General features: G+C 34.9%; 1 protein-coding gene across 2 annotated transcripts; it reads left to right on the top strand.

Moving 5' to 3' along the window:
* Window positions 1-3,709: 3,709 nt before the first annotated feature.
* Window positions 3,710-9,379, top strand: LOC110682326 (filament-like plant protein 7). 2 transcript variants are annotated; one of them, XM_021858644.1, is made up of 6 exons: window positions 3,710-3,893; window positions 5,524-5,646; window positions 6,029-6,173; window positions 6,274-8,215; window positions 8,340-8,397; window positions 8,653-9,379. In XM_021858644.1, the coding sequence occupies exons 2-6, from the start codon at window positions 5,548-5,550 to the stop codon at window positions 9,121-9,123; spliced, it is 2,715 nt and encodes a 904-aa protein (XP_021714336.1). In that variant the 5' UTR covers window positions 3,710-3,893; window positions 5,524-5,547; the 3' UTR covers window positions 9,124-9,379. The 2 variants fall into 2 exon arrangements, with proteins under 2 accessions (XP_021714336.1, XP_021714337.1); XM_021858645.1 differs by lacking the exon at window positions 3,710-3,893 and adding an exon at window positions 4,934-5,128.
* The last annotated feature ends 8,893 nt before the right edge of the window (window positions 9,380-18,272 follow it).

Below are 18,272 nucleotides of genomic sequence, written 5' to 3'. Positions count from 1 at the left end.
TATGTTAGTCAATTTTTCAATTAAATATTGCATGATACTTAATTTAAGCTCTTTTGCTTAGAATTTATTTTGTTTTTTACCTGTATTATATTATTTTGGTTACTTGATTAGAAAATGCAAAACCTAATAACGTGAGCTGGAGAGGCGATTTTCAATAACTTTCAACAACTGTCATATACTGTTTTTGCTGCATTCTGTCTATATATATCCCGTCAAGTGTTTGATTAATTATGGACCAAGTCAAATTTTAGTTGGAAGGCCATTAGGCCAGTGCTAGTTGTACTATTTTGGTATTGTACAAGCTACGATTTTTTTTTTAATAAATAAAGTTTTTTTTTTTTTACATTATTTACCACCTACCTTGATGACATGATAATCTTGTATAATATACTTCTAACATCAATAATAATCGGTATTGCTTTTGTACATACAGTATGCTATCTTCATAATATATATACACTTCCTTCGTTTCATATACGATGACATATTTAATTTAGACATCTTTGACAATGCTTTTTTTTTTCCATTCAAATATCCTTGATTAATTATTACATATACACAATAATTATAAAAATATTAGATATTGAGACGAATCTAACAAAACCAAGTGCATTTTTTTTTCCTCAACACAAAATGATCATAAAGCGAAGTCAAAGCAATTCATATGAATAGTGCATAAAGTTAATTGTGTCCTTTAATTTGAGACAGAGGAAGAATTTAATCAGTAATATTTTAAGTTTAACTAGTTCAATTGATAATTGATTGTGAGATATATGAACTATGCATATTAATCTAAGCATCTAAGACATCATTTGTATCCAAAAACTAATTGAGTTTAGAAAATTCGATAAAACAATAGTCAAAATCCACTCGTAACGCTCCTCACTCCTCAGCCAAGGTTATTGTGGGAAGCAAAATAGAGAACGACATGAGTACATGGCCATTATTACAAGATAACGCACTAGTCATGCACAAGCACAATAGCTCCTACGCACTATTGATTTGTCACATACTATAGACTATACCTATAATACTAATAAAATGTATTTGTACTAAGCTATCACCAATCTTTTCAATAAAAATGATATCAACAATAGTTATAAAACTCATTAGGTATCAATTAGCCGTTGGTGTAGCAGTGATTGAGGCTACACTTGATAGGGTAGATCACGTGTTCGATCCCACGTAATAACAATTGAAAGGGGATTGAAAAGTAAAAACTAGTCACCCAGACCTGATTCTCGAATTCGAATTAGCCCAAAATGTGAATCGGGTGAAACAACAAAAAAAATAGGTGAAATAATTAGTCAAAGATATTTCAAGGTTACCATAATACTGTCATAACAACAGGCCCCACAATCTGTAAAAAAATAAGGTAGAAATATAAAGGAGTAAAGCAATGCTCGAAGCATCGTTGATGCCTTGGGCTATATTTCAACCCCGGGCCCGTAATTAAAGTTCAAGTATCACTTATTAGAAACATAAAGCTTCTTTTAATTAATTGCGACTTTTTTGGGGGGTAATTGTAAACATGATTTTGTTTTTGTCCTATTAGTACCTTTTGGTTATGCGACTAAAGTCCCTCCTACGAAATTTCATAGTCATAGACCTTGAACCAAATCGTACCATGGTCCCTCACTGGCTCACCCATACTGCCCTACATAATCTACACATAGTCACATACACAATACGTTACTAGACATTACGAGTAGGTATGTAGCCTAACGTACTCGCACGAGTACTCGGGATAATTATTAGACATTACGAGTATTAGTTTTAAACTTAATTTATAATAAATGCCTAACTTTATTGATCTTGAACTGAAATAAATGATGATTAGCTCTTGATCAATTAGCTCGTGATCCTAACACAATGTTGTAAAAATACTCAAAATAGGGTGTGTATATGGTTAAATTAAAATGACTTGATCTTTGAGAGTTATTTTAGCTTAAAGATCGACTTTACTCTTTTTTTTAATAAATACTTTGATCCATTATCTTATATAGTCATGTATCAACAATAATAAATCTGTATGACATGTATGCATCTTATTAGCACTTGCGTATATATTTACATGAACTTATAACGTATGGTACATGCAAATTGTTTTTTGCACACACAAATTATATTTATGGCTCAAAAAGCTAGCAAATAACAATTGAAATTTGTCAATCACCATATATATATGTTGTACACCCAAATGTTTTGAAATTTATACACGTAAAGATATCAACAATTCAACATATTATAATTACAAGACAAAGAAATTCAAGATGTAATTAATACTATTGTGAATATAGATGGATCTATTTGGTTAAAGGTCCAAATTAAAATAGAATGCATATAATTATATTAATTGAAATTACTACAGAGTAACACTAATCAAATATAATCGACTCAATTTTTCAACAACGTTCATATTGAAGATATTTAAAGATATCATATACAGACTATCACTTATTTTGAATATAATGATCATAACATACATTATCATCATGAAATTAAATTTAATATCTTTGATATTATCCTTTGTAATTATAATTATTGTTTGATTCGTTTATACAGTATCTTTTTGTGTATTATAAAGAGATTGTATTAAGTTTAACTCTTGTAACTATTGTAACGCTATAAATATAATTAAGCTTTTCAACCTTTTATTTTACTCATAATTCTAAGTACTATTGAAAATTGATTTAATACTAAATAAAACTGAACAATAAAAGTACTCGTATGTTTTATATGTGAAGAAAAGAAAAGGCTTATAGAGTACGGTGTACTAAGGATCACATCTAACGCAGTACGGAGTAAAATGCGGTAATAAATGACTACCATGTCAAGTTCCATCCTTTTTTCCCTTTTCATTTCCTCCATTACCAACCCAACATATCCCCACCCACCCCCTTTCCTATCCTCCGTCATATACAACTAATTTTAATTACTCTGTCGTGCTTCCTTTAATTTGTTTTTATAGCGTTTATGAATGCACAAATTCAATCATCAATAATACTCCGTCATAATAATAATTTAAGCAAAAGTTATAACAAAATATGATGAGTATTTTGAAATTATATGTAAACAAACACTAACTTTACGGGTTATTATGAAGTTACTCGGTTAGTGTTGTAGATTTGTAGATGGACTATTTTGTTTGGATTATAAGGTTAGTTATTAATATAAGGTTACTTTGTCAATAATATATATGACTTTGTTATTTAAAGGTTATTCAATAAGTACAGTAGAGGTCAAAGTTACTCTTTCAGTGTTATAGGGATTACCTTACTAGTATTGCATGGATTAATCCGTATTTTTAAATACTTGTTCCATTTTTTTTGACAACGTATACCGGTACTAATTTTGATCAATAATACCTCTAATTATCAATAAGTATAAATTCTAATGATTGAATAATAATTTATTTACTGAATCGATTCCAACAAATAGTTACAAGACTATATTTATAAATCATAAATATTGATTAAAGTAGAACAAATAAATAATACAGTACAAAAAGTAGAAATAAAACAAATACTCGTATCTAAAAATGAAGGGAGTATAAATCAAGATGGTATGAATATTGTCACTTACATTAAAAATCTCCAAAGGGCACCTAGCATTTTGCACAGTTGAAGTAAGCTAAAAATACACATCACCCACCTTTCACCTTTTATTAATAACATAAATTAATTAATAATAAACCTTGTTTTTACTGCTCTTCCCACGCCTGTTTTTCCTTTCTTTTATTGTGTCGGCGCTACTCACTTTACATAACTCCGTCCTCTCTTTCTCTTTCCTCTCTCCTCTTCTCTCTGTATTCTCAGTCTCCATTTTCTCTCTCCACTTTCTTTACATTGTGGAAATTTTACTGTCATTTTCTGCTATTCATCGAGTTTCAGGTATTTATGTTCATAACTATTTTTTTGTTAATTTTTCATTTCATGCAAATTTTAACTTTGGTTAGGCTTCCCAAATTTGGAATTGCTGGGTTTTCATTGTAATGCCTTATTTTGGTTGCATGATTTTGGAATTTCTGAATTAATCGTTTTTTTTTTCAATTGAATTTTGATGTTTTTTTATGGGGATTATTACCATACTGTTGTTAACCAAGTGTAAGACAACTGATTTCATTGTTTGTATAAATTTTTTTCTTAAATTAATTTAGTGTAGGAATGTCGTTTGACTTAAGACTAGCAGAGTTTTTGAGATGTTTTCTCTCAAATGAGTTATTATGATATGCATGAATTTCATAAATCATCTCAATTTTAGTTTTAATTATTTTTTGGGTATTCCAAGAGCCTAGAAATTAGCTCCAAGGGATTAATTTAAGAGGAAGATTTTACAGGGAGTAATTTTGATCCTAGAAAGTTGTCATTTTTAGGTTTTGTCAAAAGCAGTGTCAAATGTCAATCATCTTTTTCATTTGCAAGTTTTGATGGTTATATCAAGTTAGGGACAATGATGGGTTTTTGATGGAGAGGTTGGGCCGGCTGACCATGCTATATTTTGGGGGATTTGTCCGTTTTTGTTATGGTTTTTTCTATGATATTAAGTTCAATAATGTCCCGTACACGATGTTACGTTCTATAAGGGATAATAAATAGGTTTATCTCTAGAATCAGATAAAAATAATTCCGTTTTGATGGAGAAATTGGTCAATATTAGGTAAAAGAATGGTTAAAGTTGGTGAATGCGTAAGGGTAAAATTGTCATTTGAAAACCGAGGTTTTAGCTTTCGTCGGTCATTAGGACTTCTAAGGGTTTTGTGAATAGTAAGGATGAATCAGCTGAATAATGTTAGGAGACATGTATTTGGCTAAGTGGAGCCCATTTGAGATTCGGTGGCCGAGCCCGAGTCCCGGGTTCAAGCCTCATCCCCATTATTGGCCTTATATAAGGGTTTAGAAGGGTTGTGTATACTTTAACCCCCCCTCCCAAATAAACAAAATAAAATGGAGTTCTTTTGGAAAAGGGAATAATTAAGCAACAAGAAGTGGGTATCCAATGCTTGTCATATAATGGAGAGAAATCAAACAAAGCCAAAATGAGTACAAGATATAAATAAACAAGTGGACATGGATGTCAGCATCATTTTTCAATCCACTATACATGCTCCATTAAAAAGATTTATTAGGTGAGATTTATTCACAAGAACTATGCAATAATCTTGTAGACGTGTATTAACATCAACATTACTCCAATGTCAAATATACTTCGTATGCTACAAATTACTCCGTATTACTTGGATGACAATTTTTTTTTTTTTTTTTTTTTTTTTTTGGCGTGTGATGTTGCTTCACGGTAATATATCATTTGTAATGGACAGTATAAGTGAATCATTGACTTCACTGAAATTGCATTATTGAACCAACATCATTTTGTGTAAATGTGAAATGATTGAGAGAGAATATTTATAGTAAAATTTTAGTATGTAACTGAAGATTGTGTCATTGTATTATTATATATCCTTGTAATTATAAGTTGATTCAGTTAAATTGTCTTTTTTTTTTTAAAAATAAAAAAAAACAGAAATCAGAAGAGCTAGCTAGTCAGATGACAGATCACAAATCATGGCTATGGAGGAAAAAGCCCTCGGAGAAAACCATCTCGGTGGCTGAGTTGGAAATTGCTTCAAAAGAAAATGAGGAAAAGGTATAAACCAGTAAATTTACATTTTTGTGTGATGGGTGTGAAATCAGGGACGAAGAGTTTATACTAAAAACTTTGTGGACTAAGGCTCTAGAGTGAAGTACCCCAATCGACGAACAACCTTATTCTTCTGTGGAATACCGAAGTTGGCGATGTATTTTCGTGTCAAAAAGGGCCTTATGATCACATTGCTAACTATGTTTCCCTTTTTCATCTTAATTATGTGTATATTTTCTTTTTGTAAGCCTTACAAGGAAAGGTGCCAGTTAAATTTATCAGTCTATAGTGCTTTCATTGAGACAGCTTTAATTTGTGGTTCCAAATTTCTGCACAATCGTCTACTACGTATTTGTTTTCCATGAATTTCTGACATTCTTTTGCACAGATGCATGTGCTTCTTGCTGAAAAGGCAGAACTAGAAAGAGACCTTAAAGACTTGGGAGACAAACTTTCTTCTGCCCTTGCCGAGTGTAGTGCTAAAGACGATCTTGTGAAGAAACACTCGACAACAGCAAAAGACGCCCTTGCAGGTTCTCTGCTTGTCATCTTTTGAGCCAATTTATGTATTTTTGATGTTCATTCATTCCCTTACGTTTGACTAATTTTTTTTTTTCCCCTTGATTCACATAGGATGGGAGAAAGCAGAAGCAAAAGTATTGTCTTTGAAGGAAGAGTTGGATGAAACTTTGAAAGAGAGAGACATCAGTGAAGAAAGGACAAGACATTTGGATGCTGCGCTGAAGGAGTGTATGCAGCAGCTACGCTTTGTTAGAGAAGATAAGGAGCAGAGGATTCATGATGTTATGCTGAAGGCATCAGAGGAACTTGAGGAGATGAAAATGATTCTAGAAGAGAAGTTAGAAGAATCGAACCAAATGATAGCGAAATTGAATGCAGAAAATTCTCAGCTTTGCAAGGCGGTTTTGCTGAAGGATCACCTTATTGAGGAACTAAATCAAGAAAAAGCCAAGGTAGAAGGTGATGTGAATAACCTGTTGGCGAGACTGGAACACTTGGAGAAAGACAACAATTCGTTGATATATGAAGTACGAGTTCTTGAGAAGGAAGTTGATATTCGGAATGAAGAGAGAGAATTTAATCGTCGAACAGCAGATGCAACTCACAAACAGCATCTGGAAAATGTTAAGAAAATCGCTAAGCTAGAATCGGAGTGTCAGAGACTTCGTGTTCTGGTAAGAAAGAGGTTGCCGGGTCCTGCAGCCTTGGCAAAGATGAAGAGTGAAGTAGACATGTTGGGAAGAGATTCACCGGACAACAGGAGAAAAAAGTCCAACTTAAGTAATGGAAGTAGCATGCAGTTGGACTATGGAGTAGACAGCAATTCTGAATCCCCTGTCAAAAAGATAAATCAGTTGACCGAGAAAATCTATGTTTTGGAGGAAGAAAACAACTCTCTGAGGGAAAACCTTCAAAAGAAGATGAACGAGGTTCAAGTGTCTAGAAACATGTATATCCAGACTGCCTCAAAGTTGTCACGATTAGAGGCACAGCTTGATGAATCTCAAAAAAATCAATTGATCAGGGATGCAAGGAGTGCCATGATATCATCACATGATTTATCATTGGCTTCAATGTCAGATGTTGGCAGTGATGATAAAGTCAGCTGTGCTGGTTCTTGGGCATCTAAATCTGTTGGAATGTCGGACATCAATCATCTCATGGATGACTTTGCCGAGATGGAAAAGTATGCTTTAGTTTGTGTTGACAAGCCCATTACTGAAAATTCGTCTGTCACGAATGCTGAAAGCATAGGAAAAGAATTAGTACCTATAGCTTCAGAAAGTATAGGTAAAGAATTGAACAGATCAATTTCCAAGTTGATTGAGATTATTCATGGGATTAAATTCCAATCTGAAAACCCTGATGCCTTACAAACACCAAGCAGAGAGAATGAGTGTCACTACACGGTTCGTGTTTTCCAGTGGAAAACTTCTGAGCTGGCTTCTATTATGCAGAACTTCCTTCGCATTTGTGATGATTTGCTGAATGGAAAGGCCGAAATTGAAATATTCACTCAAGAGGTTACACATGCCTTGGAATGGATTGTAAACCATTGTTTCTCTCTTCAAGATGTCTCCAGCATGAAGGATGAGATAAGGAAGCAATTGAATTGGGATGAAACCAGAAGTGAAAGTGAAACAGAAGTGGGAGTTTCTGTCCAGTTTTCTGAAGCAGGAAACAAAAGTGAATCTTCTTGTGATATGAGTGCTGAAGACAGAAAAGTGCAAGATGCGCCAAGAGACATAAATTCTGTAAAGCATGCATTAGATTACAAATCCTTGAGAAATGTACTTCAGGATTCTGAAAGTACTGTTGCAAGTTTGCGATCAGAAATAGAGGCCTTGAAGCACTCTAAGGAAATGATTGAGGAACAATTTGAAATTTACAAGATGGGAAATGAAGATCTTAATTTGAAGCTTGTGGCAGTCAATTCTAGAATGGATGAAGCCCACAAAAAGATTGCATCCTTACAGGAAGAGACGAAGAATAAGGAGAAGCATTGTGAAGAGTTGGAGGCAAAATGCCACAATTTGCAGGTCCAACTAGAGAGGTATACTTAACTTTGTCACATTTGCACTTTGCAGACCTTTGGTTGACTTTTGCAATCGTGTTGATTATTTTGAATTATCTTGAGCTTTTAAAACTGCTGTTTGAATTACTAATTTTGATATCAGGGTGCAAAATGCGGATACCATGAAACATCTCAATCAAGGCGAAAAGCAACTTAGAAATGTAAGTTATATTCCTTTAAGCTATACACATACAAAATTGAAATAGCAGGTGTTAGCAAAATTAAATGCCTGCATATCCATACTCCAATGGGATGACAACATGTATAGCTTTGTTTTCTTCACCTTGAAACTTTTAGACGAGGGCCCCTAAGTTCAAACAGGAAAAACATGTTTGGATATGTTTATAGAAAAGTATATATGAATGGATCTATTATTTCTAATTGAATTTTGAACTGAAATATGAAATGGTCTGCAGGAATGGGAAGTATCAGGAGCTTCAGAGAAGCTAGCTGAGTGCCAAGAAACCATTTTACATTTAGGGAAGCAGCTGCAAGCAATGGCCTCATCACGGGATGCTGTGGTTTCTGACAAATTCATCTCCACTCCAACTAGGAGTGCTCCTGGTGTTACCTCAACCCCAGAATCTGAGAAGAAGCTAGCTAGCCAAAGGTCCTCTCTGCTGGACCAAATGCAAGCAGAAGATACTGATGAACCTGATCAACTTGAATCACCAAAAACCAAGGAAATTATATGCACCAACAATAATTCTGGTTCACAAAATACTGGTAAAATTGCTGCGAAGATGAATGATGACATTGCTTTGGGTCCTTTGGCTATTGTACCATATCAAAAACCACAGCCTACATCAGGTGGACTTTTTAAGAAGCTCTTGAGGAGGAAAAAGAAAGGTATTAGTAAAAAGATGCAACTTCCATTTGAGGCCTGAGACACATGAAAGCTATAAATGAAATCATAGAATTCAGTAATCATGTTTGTCAATTAGAAGCTGGAACCATTGCACGTATATGCATGAAGATGATCCATCTATCGTTGTAGATATTTCCGGAAGTAGAGTTTTTGTATCTAAGGTTAAGCTCAAGAGTTTGAACTAAATCAGCAGATTTACTATCTGCTTTTGTGTGATGAATGCAATAATTTTGTTACTCTTATGTATCACCAAATAATGACCATTTTAAAACCAACTACCAACCTGAGCTTCTGCTGACCATAACTGTTAAAAGTATTAATTTGTTTATCACATCAGAATTATCTCTCAACTCCCAATAATATTTGCCAAAAGCCGAAAAGGATGATATTGAAGTTATGATTTAAAAAGCGTGAAAATAGAAACATAGAAATGGTGCAGACATTTCTAAACGAAGTATTAGTAAAACTGTCTTATAAGACCAGATACTCTCAGTTAAAGCTTTCCTCCTGGTTCCAAGGAAACAATTCTCGCCCCATCTTTAAGGCTCTTTAAACACCAAATAAATAAAAACAGATCCTACCAAGTTAAAGTGTCCTCGTGCGTGACGCCCCTTTGATACAACGAACCCTCAGATCCCTGAACACTTACTAGACAAGACCAACCAAAGCTAGTTTGGAGATATACTATAGTAAGCTATCGATTAGAAATAGAGGCTTTGAAGCGTTCTAACAGTTTAAGATCTTAAATTTATTGAAATACATTATAAATGACTTTCCAAACACAAATTATAAAAGTAACATATACAAATAAAATAAATAAAACTCAAAGTGAAGAGCAATCTTTAATAATGTACAGAGCTAGGCAACATAACATAGGTCCAGCGCAACACAGATGAAAATGCAGCAAAAATGAAAAAAACTTGCTGGTACGCCCTTTACCTTTAAAGAGATACCGTTATACACCACTTATCTAAACTTAATTAGACAAAATAAATACATACAAGATACAATGTACCACTTAATCAATTATATTAACTTAATAGGACAAAAAATAATTAGATAAAAAAAATTATGCTATGCTCTGATACAAAGAAATTAGCTCACACTCACAAATAAGTTCAACTACCATGAAAAAAGCTATGATAAAATAGGATTAGCACAAATAACCTTAAGTATAACGAGGCGGATCCAAGTTAAGGTCAGGGAGCTCCAACTCTAGTCCACTTTGATAATTAGATGATGCACTTCCTTTCTCAACTACCTTCTGCTCTGCATCATCATGTCGAAGTTGGTTTGTGATCTCTACTGACTTCAGTGATCCATCATCTACGCGATAACTCCCTGGCCAATAGTTACTTCCAGGGTACTGACTGTTGCTGGTGATGCTGCTAGTCCAACAACATATGTGTTCGTCTTCTGTGATCAGGCACGGCGATACACCATGAGGCTGAATGAAGTTGCAAGGCACCAATGGCACACCAAAACTCGCTTTATTTGTTGTTGATTTCATTTAATTGTTATGAAAATTTGCTTCGCGTCTCTCCTTTTTATGAGCATTTTGATGACCACCTAATGCTTGTGAGTTTAGGAATTTCCTTCCACAATATTTGCATACAAAGATCTTAAAAGGAAGAGATTTTGGCCTACAAGATTTGTTATTTTGATCCTTGAAACCTTGCATTTCCATTACACTAATAATCTAGTCTAAAAAATTAAAAAAACGAATTATGAGAAGAGCTACACATCACCTTGCTATAAAGTGTTGTTACATGCACTACTTATGGAGTAGTAGTTATCATTTTATCATATCGAAAATATATGTCCTTGTAAATCCATTATTTTTAGGATGAGAGGTTTCCAATCAACAAAGGGGAAAAAAAAAAAGGTAATGAATTGAATAAGGTTAAAATGTTAGCTGTACTTTATTATTACATCATTATTATTTTCCCAATTCTACAGTCATAAAAAACAAATTCTTAGATTATATTCCAATTTGAATTTTACCTATTGTCTTTTAAGATTTTACCCATTGACCTCTTAAAACTTACCGACCAATAAAGTTTTTAATCATCAACATACAATTAAATTTATTATTATTATTATTATTATTATTATTATTACTATTTTACGAACTTATGTAAACCAACGAGGAGATTGAGAGAGATAAATTCGTGAAAATGCAATTTTTTTTTTATTAAAAGAAAGAGAGCTAAAGAATTTCAATTTCTTAACTGCCTGACCTATTTGCTTTAGATCATCTGAAAAATAACTATATCACTTTAATTTCTGAAACTGACAAGTTACACTACAATATATCAAACATTCACACATAACTTAAAACCTTAAAAAGTACCCCGATCATGCGTCTCATATGGACTATGGATCAGAGTACCACTAATTTAGACAATAAGTTAAAGAGAGTTCAATTCACAACTATGGAGTAAAAACTTAGATAAAGACAACCCAAAAAAAAAAAAACCCTATTTCCTTAAAGGGTAATGCTTGAGATTTCCTAGACAATACTACTATTGGCAAGATTCTTGCCAGTATTATTGCTAGTTTGCTATTGAATGAAAGGGTAAAATAAAATTAAATCAAAGTATTTTTCATAAAGTGTGCAGTATATCCAACTTTCTTATCAGTACTTCTTGTATGTCGCTAGCCGCACCGTGTGTCTACTTGTAAAAAAACAAAGTAACTCATAAAACACTAATTGGTAACAAGTCGGGTTTGGGTTTAGCTCTAGTCATTCTCGGGTTTGAGTCGGGTTCGGTTCAAGTCAATAATTTGCAGATTATAATCAGGTCGGGTCATTATCAAGTCGGGTCATTCTTGGGTTCAAGTCGGGTTCGGTTCAAGTCAATAATTTGCGGGTTATAATCAATCAGGTTGGGGCGTTGGGTCATTTTCAAGTCGGGTCATTCTCGGATTCAAGTCGGGTTATGTTCAAGTCAATAATTTGCAGGTTACAATCAGGTCGGGTCATTTCTAAGTCAGATCATATTCGGCTTCAACTAACTATAAATAGATAATTATCATTTTAATCAAGCTAATTATTTCCTTTGATTATAATACATATGACAATATACTATGGAACTATAGTCTGTAACTTAGGAAGATAATTATCTCCTTTGACCATACAACAAATATATACTATATTTAACTCTTAAATTTGAGGATGATGCTCCTTTCTTTTGCTGGCCTGGACCGACTTGGTCTCCCTAGACAAAATTCTTTGATCAACAATAATAAGGTGGTCTAATTTTCATTTAAGGTGATTTGATATCGGGTCAAGAACAATTTGGGTTGAATTTAGGTAAGGTCAATAACAAGTCGTGTTAATTTCGAGTCGGGTTAGTAACAGATCGGGTTGAATTTTTGGGTCGAGTAAGTAATAGGTCTGGTAAAATTCGGGTCGGGTCAATTACAAGTCGGGTTGATTTCGGGTCGGGTTTGTAACAGGTTGGGTTAAATTCGGGTCAAGTTAGGAACGGGTCGGGCTGAATTCAGGTTAGGTTAGTAACAACTCGAGCTAAATTCGAGTTTTGACGGGTTAAAAAGGGTTAGGGTCAATTTCGGTTTAAGTCGGGTTCGGTGCAAGTTAATTAAATTGGTCGTTGTAAACCGGTAAATCGGTGCAAGTTGTAAACCGGTAAATTGGCCGTTTAATAGCAATTTGGATGGTTCCACACACCCATTAGACTCCCGTATCGGCCGTATGGTATTAATGACCATGGTAAACATTTTGGCAATTTTTATTTTCGGGCAAAAAAAAGTCCAAAAATTCCAAAATTGAAGACTAATATCCACGTTTTTTGAGAAATTTTGGGGGTCCGGTGTCGAAAAGCCTTGAGATTTTAGGGAATACATCTCGGGGTCATATAATGACGTTTGGAACCATATATGATCATTATATGTTGTCATAAATGTTCGTGGTAAGTTGGATTTAATGAAATTGGTGCAAGTTATAAATCGGTAAATAGGCCGTTTAAAGGAAAATTGGATAGATTCACCCACCCAATTGGACTCCCGAAATGTATTAGGGACCATGTATAACATTTTGGCAATTTTTATTTTCAGACGAAAAAAAGTCAAAAAATTCCAAAATTGAAGGCTAATATCCACGTTTTTTGAAAAAATTTGGAGGTTTCAGGGACCAGTGTAAAAAAGTCTTGATATTTTAATGGATACATCTCAGGGTCATATAATTCCGTTTGGAACCATATATGATGATTATATGTTTTCATAAATGTTCGTAGTATGCTTGAGTTATTGAAATCCGTGCAAATTGTAAACCGGTAAATTGGTCGTTGAAAGGCAAATTAAATGATTCCACCAACCCAATTAGACTCCCGGATGATATTAGGGAATATGGTAAACATTTCGGCAATTTTTATTTTTGGGCGAAAAAAAAAAGTAAAAAAATTCCAAAATAGAAAACTAATATCCACGTTTTTTGAGAAATTTTGGACGTTTTAGGGCCCGGTTTCGAAAAGTCTTGAGATTATGGGGAATACATATGGGGGTCATGTAATGCCGTTTGGAACCATATATGATCGTTATATGTTGTCATAGATGTTCGTGGTAAGCTTGAGTTAATGAAATCAGTACAAGTTTTAAACAAGTAAATTGGTTGTTTAAAGGAAAATTGGATGGTTCCACCCACCCAATTGGACTCCCAAAGGGTATTAGGGACAATGGTAAATATTTTGCGATTTTTTTTTCAGGCGAAAAAGTTAAAAAAATTCTAAAATTGAAGGTTAAGATCCACGTTTTTGAGAAATTTTGCAGGTTTCGAGGCTCGGTGTCGAAAAGCCTTTAGATTTTAGGGGATACATCTCGGGGTAATATAAAACCATTTGGAACCATTTATGATCATTATATTTTGTCACAAATGTTCATGGTAGGCTTGATTTAAGGAAATCGATGCAAGTTGTAAACCGGTAAATTGGCCGTTTAAAGGAAAATTGGATAGTTCAACCCACCCAATTAGACTCCCGGAGGGTATTAGAAACCATGGAAAAAATTTCGCCAATTTTTATTTACGGGCGAAAAAAAGTCAAAAAATTCAAAAATTGAAGGCTTATATCCACGCTTTTTTAGAAATTTCGGAGGTTTCGGGTCAGAGTGTCGAAAAGCCTTGAGATTTTAAGGAATATATCCTGGGGTCATATAATGCTGTTTGGAACCATATATGATTATAATTTGTTTTCATAAATGTTCGTGGTAGGCTTGAGTTAATGAAATCGGTGCAAGTAGTAAATCGGTAAATTGGCCGTTTAAAGACAAATTGGATGGTTCGTGGTAGGCTTGAGTTAATGAAATCAGTGCAAGTTGTAAACTGGTAAATTGGTCGTTTAAAGGAAAATTGGATGATTCCAACAACCCAATTGGACTCTTGGATGATACTAGGGACCATGGTAAAAAGTTCGACAATTTTTATTTCCGGGCGAAAAAAAGTCAAAAAATTCAAAAATAGAAGACTAATATCCACGTTTTTTGAGAAATTTTGAAGGTTTTGAGGCTCGGTGTCGAAAAGCCTTAAAATTTTAGGGGATACATATCGGGGTAATATAATTCCGTTTGGAACCATTTATGATCATTATATGTTTCCATAAATGTTCATGGTAGGCTTGATTTAATGAAATCGGTGCAAGTTGTAAATCGGTAAATTGGTTGTTTAAAGGCAAATTGGATAGTTCAACCCACCCAATTAGACTCCCGGAGGGTATTAGGAACCATGGAAAAAATTTCGCCAATTTTTATTTGCAGGCAAAACAAAGTAAAAAAATTCAAAAATTGAAGACTTATATCCACGCTTTTTTAGAAATTTCGGAGGTTTCGGGTCAGAGGGTCGAAAAGCCTTGAGATTTTAAGGAATATATCCTGGGGTCATATAATGCTGTTTGGAACCATATATGATTATAATTTGTTTTCATAAATGTTCGTGGTAGGCTTGAGTTAATGAAATCGGTGCAAGTAGTAAATCGGTAAATTGGCCGTTTAAAGACAAATTGGATGGTTCCACCCACCCAATTAGACTCCCGGATGGTATTAGTGTCCATGGTAAACATTTCGGCAATTTTTTTTTCCGGGTAAAAAAAAAGTCGTAAAAATTCAAAATTGAGACCAATATCCTGAAAGGAATGGTGTCCTTCGAACAAGTGTATTATTCTGATAGCGGGTTCAGAATTATTAGAAAGGTAATATATTCAGTAAGGTCAAGTGATCGGAATGCCTGGGTGGAGGCCGCTTCCGATCAGTAATATTAATATAATTAATATTACAGCTTAATCTTGACTGAACCCTTCGGGTCACACCCAAGCAAAATATACGAACCGACTAGACGAATTAATTCGTCGCCCGAGTGTTAAATATTTAGACGTCGGTAATTCGAGCTTGGAGCGTCAAAATCGTCGGAAGTCGAGTCAAAAATAATAAAAAGACGAGACACGCAAAATAATAATAAATCGACCATATTCCCAAAATACCCCTAGCATCGGAATGCCCCGAGCATCCTAATGCTAGGGGAAAAAATGTCCAAGCATAGGTGGCTAGCAAGCGCACCAAGCCGAGCCTAGCATGGCTGGCTAGGCGCGTGCTAGCGCACCGTGCTAGCAGCCACGCACAGCAGCAGCTAGCTGCCGCGTGCACGTGGTGCGTGCAGCAGCTAGTTGCCGCAAGCTAGGCGTGCTAGCAGCGCACGCACTAGCAGCCACGCACATCAGCAAGCCCGCACAGCAACAGCCCGCATCTTGGTGCGGGGCTGGGCTCGTGGCTGGGCCATAAGGCCGGTCACTATGGGGAAGCTTGAGGAATATGGGAGCAAGTGGGTAAGGACATGTGGCACAAGGAGAGTATTGAGTGGGGAGCAAGTATGGTCCCCTACTCTCCATGTGGTCCTCACCAACCCATTTTACATGATAATGTCACTTGTAGATTTATTATTAGTTTGCAATTTCAATTTAATTTAGCTTTAAATTAATTTGTGGAATTTCATGATTCCACATTGATGGGATAGAAATTCCCACTCATACTTTCCTCTATAAATACCAACCTTGGGATTTGGAGTAAAGTGTTTGAGTGGGAGTTAGAAAGAGCATTCCATATTTTGGAAAAACTCTTAAACTCCATTAACACTTGGGTTTTGGTCGGACCTTGCTAACTCAAAGGTAGCAGACCTAAAATGTCGTGTTCGTCCTTTGTAGGTGGATACCGTTGGAGGCACGACATTTGCGGTGCTCAAGGATTTCAAGTAAGAGCCCATTTTGAGAGGGCGAAGCTCGCTTCAAGGGTATGATTCGTTCTTCCTTTTTCTTGTGTTTATTTTATGCTTTATGGTTTTATTAATTACGAGTGATTCCTTGGGTCGGGGTTGTTTCCGCGGTGAGTCGGACTCACCAAACCCCAACAGCGATATCGGAGCCCCGCTCGTTTATTTTTATAATCATGTTTTTCAAGGTTTATTTTGGCTTATTTTTCTGGTTTAAGTTGCTAATTAGATTAGTAGCTCAGTTTTATTTATTTTAATCCCGTTTTTAATGTCGAATTTGGCCCAAAACCTAGGTTTTCGCCCAAAAATAGTGAATTTTGGGTGGAAAAGGTGTTCTGGGAAGGTTTTTACCCCAAAGGAACTGTGATTTTAGCCAAATTCTGACCAGAAATTCCTTTTTTGAGGGATTTTTTGTTTTTGACAAAAATTTTAAGTCTTTTCTAACCTTGAAATTAATGGCATAACTTGTTGAGTAGGTGGTTGATTATTTGCATTATTTTCTGCGTTTTAAAGTCCCCTTAAAGAACACTTACTTGGTAGTATTTGATTCTTAAAGGTTGATTTATTTTCACATAATTGCAAACTAATTGCTTTTTAGTGTGAAATTTTTTGTTTTGAGGCTTCCTAAGTGTTAAAGATTCAATCTTTATTTGTGATAAGTGATTGAAACTTTAAAAACCAATAAATTCCATGTTATTTTGTATTAAACTTTGTTGTTTTAATCATTTTGAGTTGATTGGAAACATAAAGTTTCAATTTTTGTGATAGAAATTTGGTTATAATTTTCTAGGATTCACAAAATTTAGATGTTGGAATTTTCATTTGAACATTAAAGTTCATATTTTTCCAACTTCCCCTTACTTTGTCAAATTCCAAGTTTAATTTAAATTGATTAAATTAAAAGTGAGAAATTGCCTCAACTTTGTTATTGCACCAAGCAAAACCAATTTAATTAAGAATGGTTCTTGGAATTATTTTGGTTATTTGCACTTTGAAATTTTATTAAGTTAGACTTGTTTAAAATTTTTATTTTTTGCTCATTAAGTTAGTTCTAAAATTAATTTAGAATTAATTAATTGTGTCTCACGAAATGGGATCAAATCCCGAGGCCATGGCACGCAAAACGAGGCAAAGAACCACCCTTGGCTAGCCGGGCTGCATAGCAGCCCGCATGTGGCTGCCAAGGTGGCTTCCCCGCCTTGCGTGGGGCCACACGCGCGGCTGCAGCACACGGCCATAGCCGCCACGCACCAGCAGCCATGGTTGTGCGTGCGTGTGCGTGCGGCAGTGGTAGCAACCCATGGCTGCTTGCCGCGGGCCGTGTGTGCGGAGTTTTTGTGTGTGCATATGCTTGGTGCAGTGAGGTGAATAGCTGTAGTATGCTTGGTTTGCATGAGCCGCGATTATTCGAGTTTCCTTGGCAAAATGCTTAAAGCGAAAGCCACTTGAAATGTGGTTGGCTTAATATTGCTTATTTTGCCGTTTTATTTATTTTAATTAATTTTGTTTATTTTAATTAAAATTTTGGGAGGCTAGGCCTCGGTTTTGAGCGGCATTGGCAAAATTTTATTTTGACAAGTTTGGATGCTACCGACTTAATTAATTGGATTAATTAAGGGAAATACGGAATTTAGTGGGAGCTTCAATGATTAATGACGTCAATTACATAATTGGTTAAAAAACTTTGACTAGTTTTAATTAGGCGTGGTAATCGGATTAACCACCTAGATTAGTTACTAGTGTGCGCGTTGTTTAAATGCATTTTACTTGTTTGATATTGTAAATTGCATGGGCCATTCACAAATAGTGAATGGATGAATGGAATATATATTCTCTCTCACAGGTTTTATGAAATGACAACTAGTGGGACCCGATTAGGATAGAAAATACGGACT

This window comes from Chenopodium quinoa, unplaced genomic scaffold, assembly GCF_001683475.1.
Source record: "Chenopodium quinoa cultivar QQ74 unplaced genomic scaffold, ASM168347v1, whole genome shotgun sequence".
NCBI lineage: Eukaryota > Viridiplantae > Streptophyta > Magnoliopsida > Caryophyllales > Amaranthaceae > Chenopodium > Chenopodium quinoa.
The sequence above is the reverse complement of the archived record's forward strand: the minus strand, read 5'-3'. Positions and strand labels throughout refer to the sequence as shown.